We start from the raw sequence: 21116 nt of genomic DNA, 5'->3' as shown, positions 1-21116 counted from the left end.
CCACATGTTTTGGACTATTACTCCCATCAGCCCTCGGCCAGCTGGTTGAGGGGAGTTGTAGTCCAAAACACCTTGAAAGCACCAGGGTGCCAAAAGGTAATCAGTGTTTCCCAACCTTTTTTGTTTATTTTTCGTTGCTGGACTACAGTTCCCATAATTCCTGACCATTGGCCATGCTGGCTGGGGCTGATGGGAGTTGTAGTCCAGCAACAAAAAAATAAAAAGAGGTTGGGAAACAGCTGGTTCCAGAGAGAGAAACTGTTCTTATGTTTTCAGATGTGATTCACCGACGGCTCCTTTCAAAGCTGCCTTGAACCTCTGTTCTGTTTCCTCTTGGTTTTCAGCGGGCAGAGCCTGCCATTTGGATTTTGGTGGTGTAGGGGGCTTACCCAGTCAGGGAGGCTTCTGCCCCTCCTCAGTGCCGGATTTCAACATTACTTCTCCAGCTGGGGAAGTGATAGCCAGCAAGAGGGGCCCCGGAGCACGTGCAGAGTGTTCCCACACACACCAGTTAAGGACCACACTGTACCACCACCAGATTATTTGGGATCCCAGCTCGTTTTCTTAGCCCTGAGAGCCCTCTTTTAGGAAGTTAAGTGTGGTGGCTTGCTGATTTCTTAGCAAAGGCACCTGGCCAAAACAGTGGCTGTTCCAGAATGCTTTTAGTTTAGTTCTGCTTGATGATTTAGTGCTGTTCCTTCCTGATCGATGTGCTGTGATGTTTGACTTTCTGTAAAGTTGTAGTGAACGTGATTTATGTCATATATCAGCCTGCCCGTATCTTACGATCTTCTGTAGAGGCCCTTCTCAGAGTTTCCAAAAGGGAGGGACTTTTCGGTGGTGCAATCCCAACTTCAGAGTACCCTCGTCATGGGGGCCAGAACTGATGTCCACATTACAAGCTTTTTGGGTGCCAGCTGAAGACCTCCCCGCTTGCCCACATATTTTAAATTTTAGTCAATGGGTGGAGCTTTGCTCTGTTCTGCGCTCTAGTTTTTTTGGGTGGTTTTATCTTGCTAGTTGTCTTTCACTGGTCTTCAACCTTGGGTCCCCAGATGTTGATGGACTACAATTCCCATCATTCCTGACCATTGACCATGCTGCCTGGCGATGGTGGGAGTTGTAGTCCAACAACATCTGGGGACCCAAGGTTGAAAAGCAGTGCGAATTTATGTTATGTATGTTTGATTTTTAAACTGCATTTATATGCTGTGTAAATTTAGTTTTATTCATGCTTTTCTACACCACCCTAGAACCTTTTACTGAATAAGAAATAAAATGTATTATAGTGTGAGTGTTTGTAAGCCACTGGGCAGGGGGAACAGCACAGGAGTCCTTTCAAAAACAAGTTGAGGATGCCCAAAGGTTAGCTGGGACAAGCACTCTGACAGTGGTCAGGTAGGGGCAAAACCGTAACCCAGAATGATTTCACAATCCATCCCTCTTTGCAGGGAACTCTGGGAAATGTAGTTACGTGAGGGGAAGAGGGGTCTCCTCACAACTGTCAGCAGCCTTCACAAACTACAGTTCCCAGGATTCTTTGAGGGGGGGAAGCCCTGACTGTTTGAAGTGGTATAACACTGCTTTAAATGTGTAGTGCGGATGGGGCCTTAGACAATGGCGAGAAACGGTATTGCACACTTTCATAATCTGATGTCCTCTTAAATTATGATGGTGGTATTCTGAAACTGCCTTATTTGCAAAAAAAAATTCTGTTTGTGGGGGTCACCTCTGTTCCACTCCTTAGTTCAGGGGTAGGGGAAGCCCTGGCCCACCAGATGATGTTGGACTACAACTCCCATCAGCCCCAGTCAACATGGCCATTGGTCAGTGATGATGGGTGTTGTAGTCCAGCAACATCTGGAGGGCGACAGGTTCCTGTCACTGCTGCAGTTGATGCTCCCCAGCCATGAAGCTCAGTGTGTGTCCTTGGAGCCAATCACTGTCTCTCAGCCTAACCTACCTCACAGGGTTGTTGTGAGGATAAAATCAGGAGGGGGAGAATCATGTTTGTACGTCGACCTCCTCGGAGGAAAGGGGGGATATAAATGTAATAAATACGTGAAAGGATTGCATTTATATAGCTCCTTTCCTCCCATGAGATCAGGGTGACATACATGGTTCTACCCCTCTCAATTTTATCCTCAAAACAACCTTGTGAGGTGGGTTAGGCTAAGAAAAAAGTCATCCACTGAGCTTCATACTCAAGTGGAGATTTGAACCCTGGTCTCCCAGGTCGTAGTCCCACATTCTAGCCACTACACCAAACTGGTTCTTGTTGATGAATGTGGGAAGATGGAAAGGCAAAACACAGTGATGATCCTAGATAAGACTCTGGAGTAAGGATTTGGCCTGGGGGGGGTGATGCTCCTTCAAATAACAGTTTCTCATGTTGGGGGTGGTCCTAGATGCTCCTTTACATCTGGGTGATCTGGTGGTATTTATGGCTGCTTTTGCTCAGCTCAACCTGGTGCATGAGACCGTTGTGGCCATACATGAGGAAATCAGACCTGACTACGGGGAAAAATGCTAGCTGTAGTTACTCCCAAGATTGAATTACTGCAGTGAGCTCTATGTGGGGCTACCATTTGAAGACTGGATGCAGTCGGTCCAGAATGCAGCGGATAAGGATGTTAGTGGGTACACACCCGTGGGACCACACTACACCTTTCCCACAGTGTCTCTGCTGTCTGCCAGTTTGTTTCTGGACACAGACGAGGTGCTGATCACCTTTAAAACCAGGGCTGTGGAGTTGGAGTCATGGAGTCGGAGTCGGGAGCAATTTTGGGTGGAGTCGGAGTCGGTAGAAATGTACCGACTCAGACTCCTTCACAGTGGCAAATGTATATTAAGTAGTAATAACACATTTACTGTAGTAAAATGGTAGCACAAGGCATTTCATCACCACCACGTGAATCCAGAGCTTGGAAAAGTTACTTTTTTGAACTACAACTCACATCAGCCACAGGGATTGGGCTCGTGGGAGTTGTAGTTCAAAAAAGTAACTTTTCCAAGCTCTGGATTCACGTGGTGGTGATGAAATGCCTTGTGCTACCATTTTACTACAGTAAATTTGTTATTACTACTTAATATACATTTGCCATTTGTGAAGGAGTCAGAGTTGGAGTCAGACAGTAGAAAAATAGAGGAGTCAGTAGAAAAATAGAGGAGTCAGAGTCGAAGGTCTGGCGTACCAACTCCACAGCCCTGTTAAAACCCTGAACAGCTCAGGCCCAGGATTACCTGAGGAATTGTCTCTTCCCATACTATCCTACCTGCTCTCTGAGATCTGGGTCTCACCTAAGGTGGAGGCATGGTTGACAAGAGATAAGAGCCTTCTCAGTGGTTGTACCAATATTATGCAGTGCCGTGCCTTGCCAAACACAGGTGGACTCCCTCTCTGGCTGGCTAGTACAAATATTTTTTTCTGGCAACCTCTGGCCTGCTAAAGTCACCTTTACTTGCACTCTTTGCTGCTGTTGAGTGTCTGCGTGTGTATACTACTTTGAGCCCGCTTGAGTAAATTATAAATTATAATTATAAATAAGCCAGAGCTGCTGTGGATTATCATGGTTTATTGAGAGCAAGCAGAATGCCAGTGTGCATTGCCCAATTGCTCTTCTCTCCTGGCGCAAGCAGGTGAAACAAACCTGGAAGCCGCAATTAAGTGGCATGCGGTCCCAAAATTGTGGTTTCTTCCTCCACAGCAACCCATCATCTCTAGCCAGCCTTAAACTGTGGTTGGCATGCAAATCCTGGCTTGTCAGGGACAAACAAGCCACAATCCTGGGTTTGCAAGCCAAGCTTAATTGCAGTTTGTTACTTCCCTCGCTTCAGGGAAGGAGCAATTGGACATGTCTTTATTTATTATTCCATTTGTATCCTACTTGTTCTCTATGGAGCTCAAGGTGGCATGCAGGCATGGTTCCCCGCCTCTTCAGTTTATCCTCGCAACAACTCTGCGAGGTAGGTTAGGCCAGCGGTTCCTAACCTTCTTTTCCCACAGACCACTGGAAAATTTCTGATGGACTTGGCAGAGCCCTTCATGATTTTTCCGCCTGTTGCAGCTATTGTCATGCGCTGTGCTAGATGCTGTATGATTTGGAATTCCGTAGAATTCAAATTGTGTTATAGTAAAATACAATGTAAGAAGAGAAGCGATAAAAATTCAATTGGAAATCAATATGAATCATTTAATGTGGTCATGCCACGGTAAGCTTGCGGACCAACAGTTTGGGAACCCCTAGAATGGGCTGAGATCCTGTGACTGGCCCCAAGGGCGCCTAGTGGGCTTCATGGTCGAACAGGGATTTGAACCCTGGCCGCCCAGGTCCCAGCCTGACACTCTAACCACTGTGCCACACTGCCAATGTTGCTGCTCATTGCTGATAAACTATGGTGAAATGCAGCTGCTGCCTTATTTTGTCTAGAACCACCTACCCTGACACTCATCTCTACCCCAGGGGGTGGGGAACCTGATTTGGCCTTCAGGCCAGGTCTTTATCTCCCCTAATCCTTCTGGGCTGAATTTGACAGGTGCGCAGGTCCAACGACCTGTCAGTCACCTTGCATCACAGTGACATCGGGTGATGATTGTTGGGACTTCAAGGCACCGTGCAGGGCTTGCAAAGAGTCCTGTGGGAGGCTTTGAGGCACTGCCAATCAGCAGACTTGAAGTCACTGCCTAACCAGCTGGTGGGCAGTGATTTGAAAGCCACTTCCTGCAGGGATCAGCTGCACAATTGAGTTCCCCACAGCAAACGTGTAGCTCTTGTGGCCGCATCTCTACCTCACGTCACATATGGTTTGGGGAAACTGGCCCTTTGGGCCATGGGTCAGAGGTTCCCCGTCCCCCGATTTAACCTGACCCAGTGGCAGTGATGGCTTCCTAGGAGCTCCTGCATCTTTTCCTGGAGATACCAAGGGCTGAAGTCTGCATGCCTGGGCTGCAGGCTCCTATACAGTAATACATCAGTTAAGGAATCCTCCAGGAAGGGAACTCTTTTAAGGAAGGGTTTTTTTAAGGTGAAACTGACCAGCTTTGCTTTCCATTGGATAAACTTTCAAGCCTGGGCCTTTGCTTTAAAGTGAAACTGACTAGCCTGGGCCTTTGCTTTAAGGTGAAACTGACTAGCCTGGGCCTTTGCTTTGCTGTCAATAAACAAGCCTGTGCCTTTGCTTTGCCAGGGTGAAACTGACAAGCCTGTGTGTTGCTTTGCATTGAAGAGATCTCTTGCTTTCTCCCAGGGCTGGGGAGGGAAGGATCAAATATGATTCAGAGGGAGTGTGCTGTGTTGGCAATCTTTAAAGCCCCTTTTGAAGCTTCCCCCACCATCTATGAGTGGGTGTAGGATACTATCCCTGTTCTTTCCATGTTGTTCCTACCTCTGGTACCAAAGTTCCTGTTATAGAAGTAACGTCCTAGAACGCATCTGTTTTGTTAACTGAGATATCGCTGTACTGTGTTTAATCCTGTGTGCACTGGTGGGGCAGAAGGCAGGGAGCCCAACAGTCGGCAGAAGCAGAGCCAATGAGAAACAAGAGGCAACTAATTTCTAGTTTTATCCCCATCCTCCTCCTCCCTGCTGCGTTCCACCTGAGGCCACTCCCTGGACTGGGTAGTAGCAAGAAGGCATGAAAGTGTAGGCTGACTGAGAGCGGATAGAGGTTGGTGGCCCCACTAGCCCCAATGGACCAGCCGCCAGTGAGTGCTGCAGTTATTCAGCCATGGAGGTGATTGCTGGCATTTTAAGCACCAGGCTCGTGGGACTCTCCAGGCAAGCTTTGAGAGACTTGGCACAAATTAGAATTCAAGCCGATGAGATGGATTTTATTCAAGGAAAACAAACCTTATTGGGGACAGGAAGCGCTTGATCTTCCTGGTTTCTCTGTGTTCCTGAGCCGCTGGGGAGCCAGGAAAGATCGCTGGGACCCGTTCCAAGGCAGTCCAGCTTAGCTTCAACATAGCTATGAAGGTCTGGATGCAGATGTTCCATGCTTTTTTTTAAAGGAAACATTGGCAGAATTTATGGCTTGGCTTTCCTTGTGTTTCTTTGTGGGCCAGCACCAGCAAGGGCAAGGTGAGAAACTGAACGCAGTTCACATTTGCAGGCACACTGACTCATTTGCAATTTCCAAAAGAATACACGCACCAGAACAAAACTTCAAAACTTGCTCTTATCTCAAGTTTTCCATTGTAGTTCGCTAGCCAAGTAATGTGTTTTTTAAAAAATCATATATCGGCGCAGATAACATGCAAAAATTATTTATTCAACTTACATCCCACCCTTCCTCCCGAAGGGGCCTAGGGTGGCAAACATGTCAAAAAATTAACCAAAAAAAGAGAAGCATTCTGAAAACAGTTCAGAACATTCTTAAACGCAATTGCAGTTAAAAACATTCTTTCATCAGCGATGTTCAGGTTGCCAGGCGCAGCCCTCTTCCACTTTCAAACGCCTGGGCGAACAGGAATGTTTTCAAATTCCTCCTGAAAGTCCACACATGGATAAATGCATTATTAAGGAACAACACTGGTTTGCAAAAAGAATTGTGTATCAGTCAAAATTGTATACTAAATGGAGTATGTTAGGAGACATTTGCACTTAAATGCTGATAAATTTTCATGAGGATATGCATGAGAGTCAGTTTTCAAAGCAACAAACAGAACTTCATCCAACTTCCTCTGGATTCTTGTAAGGATTTGGTTAATCACTTTAAAAATATGCACATGATTGGGATTAATGAAACGGAGGAATTTTTTTAAATTTTTCTGGCAAAGGTGGCGTGATTATATTTGTATGTTATCAGCTGATGAAGGCGGATGCTGAAACATTTTGCTAGAAAAATAAAAAAACATTGTTTAGTTAAGCACAAGTGAGTGTATATATATTTGTATTGATATACTGCAAATTGATGCAGAAATGCAGAGAACCGAACTTAAGACTGTAAAAATTAGAAATGGAAACAGATAGATGCACACATCCCTAAGTGCCAGTGATTGCCCTGGTAAAGCTGGGAGGAGAGACCTTGAGTGCTGGCTGCTGGGAGTTTGTAGCTCTTGAGTACATACAGAGTGCATTGCTGTAACCAGAAAGAAACAATCACTTGCTTCCTTACATCTGAAATTAGGTGTCAATGCAAAGGTCCATGAGGGAGAATAGGAGCTTTCCAAGACGATGATTTTCAAACTGTGTAGGCCGGGGTTCAGTGGAAGCCAGTGGTGCCTGGTGGTGCCATGTCAGTGGGACAGTAGAATTCAGTCCGGGTTTTAGTCTGAACTTCCAACGAAGCACCATGGACAGCTCCTTGAAAGTCAGATGAAAGCCCGGAGCGGATTCCGCTGCTCTGCTGACATGGAGCCCCCAGCCGCAACTGTTGGAAGCTAATCGGGAGCGTCTCAAGGCGAAAGTCAGTAATGGGGGAATATCTAAGCCAGGGAAATGGCTCACATCGTAGAGGGCTTGCTTAGTGTGTGTGAGGTAGTGAGAAGTGATCCCTGCCCTTCCTTTGGGAAGGGGCTGCAGGACTCTGGCGGACCACCTGTTTTGAGCACAGAAGGCCCCAGGTTCAGTCCCCGGAATCTAAAAGCAGGGCTTGGAAAGGCTATCTGATACCCTGGAGAGCTGCTGCCAGTCAGTGTGGACAGTATTGATCTCTATGGACCAGTGGTCTGACTCAGTAGAAAACAGCTCCCTATGTGTTCCCATTTGGGAAGGGCTATAGCTCAGTGGCAGAGGCTCTGCTTTGCTTGCAGAAAGAACATAGGAAGCTGCCTTGTCCTGAGTGAGACCATTGGTCCATCTAGCTCTGTATTGCCTACACTGACCGGCAGCATTTCTCCAGGATTTCAGGCAGGAAGCCTCTCCCAGCCCTTCCTGAAAATGTGGAGGATTGAACCTGGGCCCTTCTGTATGCAAAGCAGATGGTGTACCACTGAGCTGTGGCCTTTCCTCAGGTTCATTCCCCGGCATCTCCAGGTAGTGTTGGGAGTGCCTCTGAGCATGTATGGAGTACTGAGTGACCACTGCCTTTCTTCTGAGGTTGACATTAGGACTTCCAGGTCAGAATGTGGGCCATTAGGTGGGTTTGAATCCTGAGACCTTTCCTTATTTAAAAAAAATAAACCTCGCCCACACTTTTTAAAGAAAACCTAGAATAATGGGGTCTCTCCCCTTTGAACTCCGCATCCCTGAGCCAGGAAAGGGGCTTACACTTTGCTCCCAGCGTTGTCTTCCCTCCCCCTTCCCGCCTTTCCCTTTGTAAGACAAAGTCCAGTCCCTGCCTCTGAAAACTGGGGAACAAAAGCTGCCCCTCTTGCATTTTTGTCAATCAATCAATCATTTATTATTACGGTCAAAGACCAGCACTATAAAATATTAAAACAATAAAGTGATAAAATGTATCAATATTATACAGAGAAGGAAACAAGCAGCAGGCGCATGAGATAATATGGCACTAATAGTGTTGAATAAATGCATAAGTGTGCATTTTTGTCAACGTTCGGATATTTGGAAGCGTGTCCTTCTCAAGGTTCCTCTTTTTGGGGCCCAGAACCAGACTCTGTGCTTTTCAGTTTGTGAAACTCCTCTTTCATGGGGTCGCAGGTTCTGCATTGTGCGGTTGGGGCGGGGGGAGTGTGTGGTGTTGTTCAGTTTTATTTTCCCAAGAGGGAACTGTGTGTGGGTCTCCTTCAGCAAAAGCCCAACCAAGTGTATTGTGGCTCCTTAAAAAAGACAAAGCAGATTTGTTGTGGCATCGTTTTAAATGTGTTTTTAAATTGTTTTTTTTTTAAGTGTTTTTAAATTTGTATATTTGTTTTTAATGTTTTTAATTGTTGTAAACCGCCCAGAGAGCTTCGGCTATGGGGTGGTATACAAATGTAGTAACAATAACAATCAGCAGCAGCTGGTGCAAGAGCCGGTGTGGTTAGGACTGTTCTCCCTCCACTGTCGGAGGCAGGATGCCTCCAAATCCCAGTTGCTGGGAATCATAAGTGGGGAGAGTTACTGTTGCGCTCAGGTCCTGCTTGCAGGCTTCCCAAGGGCCATCTGGTTGGCCACTGTGAGAACAGGATGCTGGACTAGATGGGCACTTCATATGTTTTTATGTTCTTCTGATCAGAAATTAAGGCAATATAACAAAACGTGTAGCTGGAAAACACGCATTTTGAGTGGCCAAGACCCACAATTGTCCTCTGTGCATTTATGCTGTATTGTTGAAGTTAACAGAAACATTCAATAAAACATTTTTTAAAAAATGTACATGAAAAACTTTTTTTAAGGGTGCTGGACTAGTTGGGCCTTTGGCTTGATCTAGCAAGCCAATCTCATGGCGTGATCTAGCAAGCCAATCAGATCATATCTTCTTATTTTGACTACTTAGCCATAGGTGGGAGGAGCTCTGCAGGATGATGAGGCCCCGCCCCTCTGATCCCTGGAAGTCTTATCTGGCTCCATCTGCACCATACGTTTAAAGCACTCTGATACCACTTTAAACAGTCATGGCTTCCCCCAAAGAATCCTGGGAAGTGTAGTTTGTTATGGGTGCTATGAGTTGCCAGGAGACCCCCAATTCCTCTCGCAGAACTACAATTTCCAGAGTGTCCTGGGAAGAGGGATTGATTGATATCCCACTCTCGGACTTGTAGCTCTATGAGAGAAATACAGTAGGGCTCCACTCATACGGCAGGTTAGGTTCCAGACCCCCACTGAAAAGCAAAAACCACTGAAAAGCGGATCAGCTGTAGCACGGGGGTCTGGAACCTAACCCGCTGATTGCACCAGAGGAGGAGAAGATCAGATCTTCCCCTTCTCCGGTGCGATTATCTTGAGCCGGGGGTCTGATCACACCAGAAGAGCAGATAGCTGTAGCACCAGCTCCACCCCCCCCTCCATCTGATAACCCTGCTGGCACCGTATTAGCGGAATGCCGAAAAGCAGGGCCCTACGGTAGGTGGTCTCCTGACAACTCTCTGCACCTGTAACCAGCTACAGTTCCCAGGATGCTTGGGAGAAGCCCTGACTGAAGTGGTACCCTAGTGCTGCGAATGTATTGTGCCAATGTGATCTTGCTGGGCACCTGAGACATCAGCTGTTGCTCAAACCGCTTTGGGCACTCTCTCTCTCTTCAGATGAAAACTGCTGGTCAGGAAGCTCAGTTCAGCACCCGTTTACCACCTTCCGAGTGTTTTCTGGGCCTCTGCAGGATCGCAGCATAACCACAGCCTCGGATAGGGCCATCCAGGTTCTTACGCTTCCCCCCCCCCCCTTTTTTTTGGCGTTTTTTAACTTCAGCAGTTTCAGCTTCCGTTTCAAGCTGGGAGGCCCACATTTTTGGCCTGGCCTTTATGCAGCGCCAGCCCACGGTTCCCCGACACGCAGACATGGCCTCGGTGTGCTTCCTGTTGGAGGCTGCGACATGAGGACATCGGGAGTGCCTGGCTGCTGGATCAGGCCAGTGTCCCACCTAGCTCAGTATCCTGTGTTAGAGGGGCTGACCAGATGCCTCTGGGATGCCCCCAAGGGACCCTGAGTGCAAGAGCAACTCTCCCAACTTAAGATTCCCAGCAACTGGCATTCAAGGGCACACTGCCTCCGACAGAGGGAAAACATTGCCATTGTGGCTAGTAGCCACTGATACCCTTCTCCTCTATGAATGTCTCTGTTACTCTTTTAAAGCCCTCCAAGTTGGCAGCTGTCGCTGCCTCCTTTGGGAGCAAGTTCCACAGTTTAACTATGTCCTCTCTTTTGTCTGTCCCAAATCTTCCAGCATTCAGCTTCATTAGATGTCCATGAGTTCTAGTACAGTAAGGCCCTGCCTTTCGGCAGCCCGCTTTGCGGCCCGCTAATATGGCGGCTTTCAATTGGAGTAAGGCCCCACTCATACTGCTCTTGTTCCGCTTTTATGGTGTTTTTCGGGCGTCGGGCACCACTCTATTGAATGAGTTCCGCTTTTCAGCGGGTTTTGCTTTTAGGCAGGGGTCTGGAACGTAACCCACCATATGAGTGTGGCCCTACTGTATTATGATTATGAGAAAAAGAGAAAAACTTTTCTCTATCCACTCTCTCCATGCCATGCATTTTTTATATACAGTTTTACCTTGGCACAGTCCTTAACCAAAATGGAGGCAATAGTCAAGAAATCAGAAGAAGGCTAGGACTGGGGAGGGCAGCGATGAGAGGACTAGAAAAGATCCTCAAATGCAAAGATATGTCAATGAGCACCAAAGTCAGGATCATTCATACCATGGTATTCCTGATCTCCATGTACGGATGTGAAAGTTGGACAGTGAAAAAGGTGGATAAGAGAAAAATCAACTCATTTGAAATGTGTTGGAGGAGGAGAGCCTTGCGGATACTATGGACTGTGGAAAAGACAAATAATTGGGTCATAGAACAAATTAAACCAGAACTATCATTAGAAGATAAAATGATGAAACTGAGGTTATCATACTTTGGACACATCATGAGAAGACAGGATTCACTAGAAAAGACAATAATGCTGGGAAAAAGAGAAGGGAGTAGAAAAAGAGGAAGGCCAAACAAGAGATGGATTGATTCCATCAAGGAAGCCACAGACCTGAATTTACAAGATCAGAACAGGGTGGTTTATGACTGATGCTATTGGAGGTTGCAGATTCATAGGGTCATAATCGACTTGAAGGCATATAACAACAATCATGTCCACTCTCACCTTTTCTCTAAACTAAAAAGCCTCAAATGCTGCCACCTTTCCTCACAGGGGAGTCGCTCCGTCCCCTTGATCACTTGAGTTGCCCTTGTGTGAAACGTTTTCCAGCTGTACAATACCCTTTTTGAAATGAGCCAACCTGAACTATACACAGGTGTTCCAAGTGCCGGATTGGTGGTTGATGGCTCCATATCACTGGGGCATCGGAATCCACTCCGGGGTTTAGTCCAGACTTGCTGGAGCACCTTGGACAGCGCCTTGAAAGTTTGGACTAAAACCCGGAGCGGATTCCACTGCCTTCCACTGGCACGGAGGCACCAGTTGCCGCTGAAGTGCGGTCTTGCCATAGATGGCGAACTGTTTGGTCTGTTGGTCACCCAGATGGATAGGAAGGTTTGGGGGCAGGGTGTTAAACTCTTTTTTTGTGTGGCCAGAATGGAGCCTACTATACAAAGACTATAGTTGCACCTGTTGGTCTGCCCACTTCTTCCTCTGGACACTGGAAGATTGCCTGCAAGGGAATGTGGTCCTGTGGACTATAAAATATTGCCATGCCCTAGGGTGCAAGGCTGTTTGTGTGTTGGGGGTGGGTGGGGATGCTAACGTTCTAAAAATATTAAACATAAGGAGTTTTGGATTTACTTTACCAAAGCACAGAGGTTACAGAGTGTAATCAAACCTGGTGCAATACCTTTTGAGCGTAAGAGCGTTTTTCCACTGAAGAGTGCGAGAAAAAATACTTAAAAGGAGTGGAGAAGGGTTTTAGCAAAAAAAATTCCAGAGGAGTAGCTGATTAACCCAGTGCAGCCAGTTGTTGATGTAGGTTCAGCAGTTCTTTTTGAAAGGTGGGCGGGAGTGAGAGAAAGGGAGGCAACGGATCACCCATACAGACTTTCAAAAAAGCCTCTCCCAACTTCGCTGGTTCCATTTTTACCGCTTTGAGTAGCGCCTTGGATTCCAAAGCATGTAGGAGGTTCCCCAGAGAAAGGAGGTTCTGGGGAAAGGGTGTAAGGCAGGGGATGGGGGAACTGGTGGCCCTCTGAAGGTTATTGGACTCAGGATAATGGGCTCAAGTTCAGGGCCTGTGCCCGGGGCCACACTGCACACCCTACCTACCTACCTTTCTTTTGAAGTGAATGCTGGCCGTGCTTGTGCAACGCATGCCTGCCATCAGCCAAGATGGCGGCAGGGGCATCAGCCCTTTAGGGAAGCCTCAGCCACCATCTTGATTGATGGCAGGCATGTGCGCACAGCGCGGCCAGCATTCACTTCAAAGGAAAGGTAGGTGGGCGTTGTGTGCCTGTGCAGTAATGGGGGGGTGCCTGGGAGCTCCCTCTCTGTGATCCATGGCAGGTTAGGAGCTGCCGCTGCCACGGATCGTACAAGGGAGTGCTACCCACCCAGCATAAGGCAGGGCCCCTCGGCCAAGGCCCGACCTGGCCGCCCTCTGGCGCTAGCCCTGCTCAAGTTACAGGAAACCAGATTTCAGATAAACATCAGGAAAAACATCATAACTATTAGAGTGGCACGACAGTGGAACCAATGACCTAGGGAGGTGGTGGGCTGTCCAACACTGGAGGCCTTCAAGAGGCAGCTGGACAGCCACCTGTCAGGGATGCTTCAAGTTGGATTCCTGCACTGAGCAGGGGGTTGGACTTGATGGCATTATGGGCCCCTCCCAACTCTACTTTTCTATGATTCTGTGATTCCAGTTCCCATCAGCCCCCTACCTAACAAAGCCAATGGTTGGGGGTGATGGGAGTTGTAGTCTAGCAACACCTGAAGGGCCAAAGGTTCTCCATCCCACTTTGAGTTCTTGCAGGGAATCTTTGCTCACCTGAGTTGAAGGGCTCCAAGAAGACTAGGAAACTGAGTGGATGATTCACATATTTATAGGAATTTGAGATCAGTAGATCTTTCTTGGAGGAGAGTGTAGTATCAGCCAGTGGAAGAAAGGAACTCCATCTGTGATGGAAATGATCTAAGGAGCCAATTGGAAATTTTCTTAGAAGCTGGTCCCAGCCCCTTCCTAATGGTTCTGAACTGTCATTACAAAAGAGCTAGCCAGTTCAGACCAGTGGGTCAATTGCAAAAAAGGAGGAATTAAACAGGGGAAATAAATTGGATTAACCCCCCCCCCCCCAAGGAATCGTGTATGTTTTGGAATTGGCTATAGACGCTCTGGCTCCCAGACCTCTAGATCAGTGGTTTCCAACCTTTTTTTTTTATCGCCCATAGACTACACAAAAATTTCTGAGGGTCATCTTCCTGCCCCCACTTGTAGCGATTGTAATGCGCTGTGCTAGGTGCTGCATGCTTTTAAATGGTATGTCTCAATTGAAGTGGATGGGCGTGCCTAATTTAAGTTTATTAATTTCAGTGGGTCTACTCTGTGTAGGACTTGGTTGAATACAAACCTTGGTCTATATTGGGATATAGGTAGCTCAGAGACTGGCGTGGGGTTTCTTTGAAGGGTGGGAAGATCACAATCGTGGGAGGGTTAAGCTTCCTGACTATATTTGGGGTTTGGGGGAGATTATTGGCTGAAACAAGGGTCACCAACATGGTGTCCGTGGACACACTGGTACCTGTGAAATCTTCCCCAGTTGCCCCATGAAGCCCCCTCCCCATTGTCTCGCTGCCCCCGTTGGTCATGAAGGTGGTGAGGGTGATTAATTTTCAGTCGATTTATTTATTTATTTATTTTATTAGATTTATATCCCGCCCTTCCTCCCAATAGGAGCCCAGGGCAGCAAACAAAAACATTTTAAAACATCATAAAAACAGACTTTAAAATATATTAAAACAAAACATCTTTAAAAACATTTTTTTAAAAGCTTTAGAAACAACTTTAAAAAAAAAAAAGGTGTAAAAATATATTAAAAAGCAATTCGAACACAGACTGAGATAAGGTCTCTACTTAAAAGGCTTGTTGAAGGTCTTCAGGAGGCGCTGAAAAGATAACGGAGATGGCACCTGTCTAATATTTAAGGGGAGGGAATTCCAAAGGGTAGGTGCCACTACACTAAAGGTCCACTTCCTATGTTGTACAGACTGGGCTTCCTGATGAGATGGTATCTGCAGGATGCCTTCACCTGCAGAGTGCATTGATCAACTGGGTATATAAGGGATCAGGTCTTTCAGGTATCCTGGTCCTAAGCTGTACTTGAAGTAGGCCCACTGAAATTAATGGATGCATGTGGTTGGTGTCAGTGACAACTGGTGACTCCATGACAGTGGGGCAGTGGAATCCGCTCCAGGTTTTAGTCCAAACTTTCAAAGAATTTTCTGCAAAAATTCAGACTAAACCCCAGAGTGGATTCACCTGCCCCACTGACATGGAGACGCCACTGTTGGGTATCAAAGGCCAGGGTAAAGAGGTGCATTTTCAGCACATGATGAAAACTAAGCAATGAAGGTGCCAGATGGACTTTGTTGGGGAAGGAATTCCAATGATTCTGTATGAATCTGCTTCCTGCATTCCTCCTCTCCACAGATATTAATGCTGGATTTTTTTTCTTTTCTTTTGCTTTCCTTCACCAGATCTTCTGCCATTGATCTTTCAGCAGAACTGGGGTCTTCCAGGTAAGTGGTGCATCTTGCCTTTCTGTTATCTTAAACTCGTATCATGCATGACAACATTTTCTGGAAAGTTTTGAATTGGGGGAAGGCAAGGGGATAGTTCCCCCCAAATTTCCATTTCCCAAACTGGATGAAAATGTAATTTCATGTTTTCTTTTTATTGGAATTGCTTACAGCTGTTTCAAAACAGCACAACTTAACACCGTTGACCTTGCTTATGTTGCTGCTTTTATTTTTTATTTGAAAGCACTTATAAACTGCTTAATATTTTAAAGATTGCTAAGCAGTATTTTTTTTAAATAAGAAGCTCCGAGGCACTGAATTTATCGACTTTAGCATGTCTCTAGAGTTGTGTGTCTAAGTATTTGTTTCAGAGGGATATGTGTGCTTCCTGGGGAAAATAATAATTTGCAGCACTTTTAGATTTTATCAGGAAGTGTCCAGTTTGCCCAACTTAATGCATATAAATGTAATAATAATAATTTGATTTAAGTTGCATGTGTTAATTTGACTGTGTACAGATGTCATACTAAACCAGGGGATGCCAACCTTTTTGGGGCCAGTGGGCGCATTTGGACTGCTGAGAGTGTTGTGGGTGCCAGTCAGAAAATGGGTGTGGCATAGCACAAAGTGGCTACTACGTCCTGCCATCCAATGAAATGTGGACTTGTTTTTTTGGGGGAAAGGATTTAATGTAGGAGAGGCCGAACTAGTGCAGATAGGAACTAAGTGGAAGAGCAGTCTCTCATGCATTGTGAATTTTTGAGGACATGTTTACTGAGACCTTTCACAGGCACCGTAGGATGAGTCCCCTGCACTGAACTGCCCATTAGCTACCGGGCTAAGTTCAAGGTGCTGGTTTTGGTGACTAAAGCCCTATATAGTGTGGGGCCAGGATACCTGAAAGGTCATCTTACCCCTTATACACCCAGTTGATCACTATGCTTTGCAGGTGAGGGCCTCCTGCTGATCCTATCGCATCAGGACGTCCGTTCCGCATCACAGGAATTGGGCCTTTAGTATGGCGGCACCTACCCTTTGGAATTCCCTTCCCCTAAATATTAGACAGGCACCATCTCTTTTGTCTTTTTGGTGCCTACTGAAGACCTTCCTCTTATCATAGAATAGTAGAGTTGGAAGGGGCCTATAAGGCCTTCAAGTCCAACCCCCTGCTCAATGCTGGAATCCAAATTAATTTCAACAAGCCTTTTAAGCAGAGACCTTATCCTGTCTGCATCTGTGTTGGAATGGCTTTAAAGAGGTTTTAAACGTTGTTGTTTTAAATGAAAGATGTTTTGTTTTCATAATGTTTTATAGCTGTTTTTAGTGTTTTGATGTTTGTTTGCCACCCCAGGCTCCTCCTGGGAGAAAGGGTGGGATATAAATTTAACAAATAAATAAACAAACCATGCGCTTTATTGGGCTTACCAGAACAAGCCACAGTGAGCCTTGCGTGAATGTCATCTCCTCCCCCAGGACAGCGTCAGAAACAATTTATTTAAAATGGTTAATTGTTTTAAGACACATAGTGTCATAATTGGGTGAGGTGGAGTGGCAGAAACACCATCCTCCCCCTTGCACGCCAGGCCTCTGCTAGGAGGATCCTTGCCATGAAGAGTGCACGTGTCATCTAAAGTTGAGAAGGACGGGGTGTGTGTTCTTGAGTCCTGGTGTTTTGTTCACATGCAAATTTATGCAGATTCAGTTGGGGTAAAAATTCTATAATTAATCAGCTAAGGCAGGAATTCCCAAACTGAGGCCCGCCAGTGGTCCACAAGCTTCATTCAAGTGGCCCACGATATGTCTGCGTAAAATATTTGTCTTGATTTTTAATTGTATTTCTGTCGCTTCTCTTATTTCTTACACTGAATTTTACGGAATGCAAAATATGATATAACAAGCGAAAGAAGCAATAGAAATGCCATGAAAAACCACCCGGCATCCAGCACAGGACATTACAATTGCTACAGCAGGCACGGAAATCATAAAGTGACCCTCAGCAGTTTTCAAGAGGTCCATGAGGGTCAATCAGCCTCCAGCCCCTCCTGCTTGAAACCCTGGCATGCCACTGCCGGTTGGTGTAGACAGTACTGAGCTAGATGGGCTGATGTTCTGACTCAGTGGAAGAGAGCTTCCGACGCCCCTGCGATGGGAGGCATCTGGAAAACAAGTCCTGCGAGGCAGAATTAAGAGAGCTGGGTACGTTTAGCTGGAGAAGATAGTGGGGAGGCAGAAGGCTAGCAGTCTTCAAACATCCTGCTGGGACGAAGGGCGGGATATAAATCAAATACTAATAATAATCATAATAATCATAATCCGCCATGCAGAAGTTTGAAGAGGCTTGCCGCCTGTTGCCTGAGAAAGCAGAACTAGAATCAGTGGATATAAGAACATCAGAAAAGTCTGGCTGCTGGATCAGGCCAGTGGCCCAACTAGTCCAGCATCCTGTTCTCACAGTGGCCAACCACGTTTATTGTATTTTTGATGTTTCTTGTCTTGTGAACCGCCCAGAGAGCTTCGGCTATGGGGCGGTCTATAAGTTTAATGAAATAAATAAATAAATAAACCAGATGCCCAAGCAGGACCCGAGCGCAACAGCAACTCTCCTCACTTGTGATTGCCAGCAACCGGTATTCAGAAGCACGCTGCCCCTTGACAGTGGAGGAAAAATGTTGCCATTGTGGCTAGTAGCCATGGATAGCCTTCTCCTCTGTGAATTTGTCCAACTCTCTTTTAAAGCCGTCCACGTTGGTGGCCATCGCTGCCACTTGTGGGCATGAAGGCCATAGCTTAACCACGCACTGCGTGAAGAAAGACTTTTCTTTTGTCTGTCCTGAAACGTAAATATATAAACTTCAGGGAAGCAGATGTCAGCTAAACTAGCTTCCTAGTTGTAAGAGGTGTTTGGCAGTGGAACAGGCGGTGGTCTCTCCTTCGCTGTAGGTATTTAAGCAGAGGCTTGGCATCAATCTGTTGATTTCCTGCAATAAGCAGTGGGTTGGACTAGATGACCACTAAGCTCCCTTCCACCTCCAAAAATTCTGTGATCACTGGAGTATTGTGGGGCAGGGCTTCCAGGAGAGAGGGGCATTTTCAACAGATCAGTATAATTGTCCAGCTTTCTTTTGAACCCCTGGTGCTCAGATACTGATTGCTTTTACAGTGTGCATCCTCGGTATATTGTTTTTAGTGATCTAAGAGATGGTCCTGTCTGTTTTTAACTGCACCCCTGACATGTTTAAGAGACAAAGCTTTCTGGCTGTACATAAAAGCTTTTCCCAGTGCAGAAATACAGTCATTGGAGCAGAGCGGGGGCAGAAATTAGCGCCACTTGTAGTGGTGAACCTTCTCGCACTGGCTGGCTGAGCTGCCGTGTGACGCTACGGAATGTTCACGACCATTCCAGCAGCGCAGGGAGCAGAACTATTTGCGGTCCCTGTCTGGCTTCTCTGAGTGAAGGGGAAATAGTTAATACAGACAAAGATTATGATGTCGCCTACTAGGCAACTAAAAATAGAGAATTAGTTTGTGGGGCAGGCTAAGGAGAAAGTGGTAGAGGTTAGGGAGCCCAGAAGCCAAAAGGAAGAGTCGAGAGGGGCAACAAGAGGCAAAAAGGCATTGTCTAGCCGGGGGCCGAGTTTACATCTTGGCTTGTGAACAGATCAGTTTGGCTACAGGCCTTACTCATTTATTCACATTTTGTAGTCCATACCTGGTTCTCCCCCAACTGATTCCATTTTGTCCTCGCAACAACCCTGTGAGGTAGGTTAGACTGAGAGAGGAAAAAGTGATTGATCCGACTCCATTTTGTCCTTGCGACAACCCTGTGAGGTAGGTTAGACTGAGAGAAAAAAGTGATTGATCCCATCTTCACAGCCGAGTAGGGGTTTAAACCCTTGTCTTCCCAGTCCTGTTCCGACAGCCTCACTGCTACACCGTGTCCGTGCAAATCAAACATCCTAATACACAGCTCGACAGGAGAATTCTGTGACTGGGGGCGGGGGAACTCACCTGTGTACCTCATTTCCTAATGCCACATTCCCCGTCCGGGGAGGGTGATGTCACTGATCCTTCTGACGATGTGCAAATGCTGTAGATCCAGATGTACACCTCTCCGTGTCGTGGGGTTTTACCCATGCTGGGAGAGTTCTCTGGCTTTCGGGGCTGGTCCAGCCGGACGGCAGGCAGAGGTGTTGGGGGGATTGTTGACTGTGCCAAGCAAAGCAAATGAATGGAGCCAAAGTGGAGGGAGTGGATCCGTCCCAGCACAATGGAAAAGTCTGCTACCATTGGCTGGCCTCGTTATACCTGTGACTTAATCGAGGGTTGTAAAGAAAAAATTCCGGTATTGCTTCAAAGCTTGGATCGGGGAAATCCCCAAGTTTGAGTTGGCGGGGACGGGGTGTGTGTAATATTGACTCAGGGGAAGGAATATGAGAACACAAGCTGGAATAAAACGGAGCTCCTTTTGACAAGGGATTGGCATGGGAGGAGAACTGGAGGGCAGGAGGGGGCTTATACGCTGGACATTTCCCTGTGCAGACAGAAAGTTGGCAGCCAGTTCTTTATTTTCAGGGAAAGTACCTTTTGTTGATGTGGCAAATCCTAGCTAGGGACAACTGCATTTAGAAGTTTGGAGGCAGTGTGGTGAAGTTCTCTCTCTTCATTTTTTAAAAAATTCTCTCTTAAATGAAATGATCAGCGGTTTGGAATGTAGAATGTGTCGCTAGTGATTTTGCCTCTCCCTCTTCCCAGGAGGTTCAGGCTTCCAGTTACATTTATTTTTATTCATTTCCATTTTTGTAAATGTCATAGTTATTTCATTTTTATATCCTTTCTATGAAGCCTCCCTAACAATAAAAACATATATAAAACAAGTGAATATGTCACTGTATATACTGTAATATGTAATTGTTAATATATAATTGTATATATTATATAATTTTAACAGTAAAAGCATATATGACAAGTAAATATATAATTATATATATATTGTAATATGTAGTTAAAATTATTAACAGTAAAAACATATATAAAGACAAGTTAATATATAATTGTATATATATTGTAATATGTAGATAATAAATAATTATATACAAAATACATACAATTTAAGAATAAAAACACACATAAAACAAGCTAATATATGAAAACAACTTAAAATCCCATATATGTACAGACTGGGTTTTAGGGGCAGAAAGCTGTTTTTAAAAGTCATATTGAAAAAGGAAGATCTTCAATAGGTGTAAAAAAAATTATCATCAACCTCCCTCCCTAAAGCCATTCCCCATTCCTCCAGTGTTGGGTTTTGTTGGAGTAACTTGATGATGTTGAGAACAGGTGTCAGAGTTTCAGAGCTGAGCGCTAGCCTTGGAGATGGGTTCTGGTGTTTGGCTCAGATTAAACCAGGGAGTGGGTCCCTGTGGCCCCCCAGACGATGCTGGACTACAACTCCATTCATAGAATCATAGAGGTGGAAGGGGCCCATAAGGCCATCGAGTCCAACCCCCTGCTCAATGCAGGAATCCAACTTAACGCATCCCCGACAGGTGGCTGTCCAGCTGCCTCTTGAAGGCCTCCAGTGTTGGAGAGCCCACCACCTCCCTAGATCACTGGTTCCATTGTCAGACTGCTCTAATAGTTAGGAAGTTTGTCCTGATGTTCAGCCGAAATCTGGTTTCCTGTTCCTTGAGCCCATGATTCCAGGTCTTGCACTCTGGGACGATCGAGAAGAAATCCTGGCATTCATCTGTGTGTCAGCCTTTCAAGTGCTTGAAGAGTGCTGTCATTGTTCGGTATTATAAAAAATACCAGAGAGAAATAGGAACTAATTTGGTTGGTCCTAT

At 46.0% G+C, this 21116-nt stretch overlaps 1 protein-coding gene and 1 long non-coding RNA gene across 3 annotated transcripts in view; one reads left to right on the top strand and one right to left on the bottom strand.

The window, feature by feature from the left end:
- RELA (RELA proto-oncogene, NF-kB subunit) overlaps nt 1-21116 on the top strand; it is a 42342-nt gene that overhangs the window by 2403 nt on the left and 18823 nt on the right. For both annotated transcript variants that reach the window (XM_061605708.1, XM_061605707.1), the window contains exon 2: nt 15232-15273. In XM_061605708.1, coding sequence (XP_061461692.1) covers nt 15232-15273 — 42 coding nt within the window. The remainder of the gene's footprint in view (nt 1-15231; nt 15274-21116) is intronic.
- On the bottom strand, nt 6358-19475 carry LOC133374619 (uncharacterized). The gene is made up of 3 exons (XR_009759932.1): nt 19282-19475; nt 13526-13669; nt 6358-6487 (listed from the first exon to the last, which is right to left on the bottom strand). It is a non-coding gene; the product is annotated as an uncharacterized LOC133374619 (long non-coding RNA).

This window comes from Rhineura floridana, chromosome 22 (assembly GCF_030035675.1).
Source record: "Rhineura floridana isolate rRhiFlo1 chromosome 22, rRhiFlo1.hap2, whole genome shotgun sequence".
In the NCBI taxonomy this organism is placed as follows: domain Eukaryota; kingdom Metazoa; phylum Chordata; class Lepidosauria; order Squamata; family Rhineuridae; genus Rhineura; species Rhineura floridana.
The sequence above is the reverse complement of the archived record's forward strand: the minus strand, read 5'-3'. Positions and strand labels throughout refer to the sequence as shown.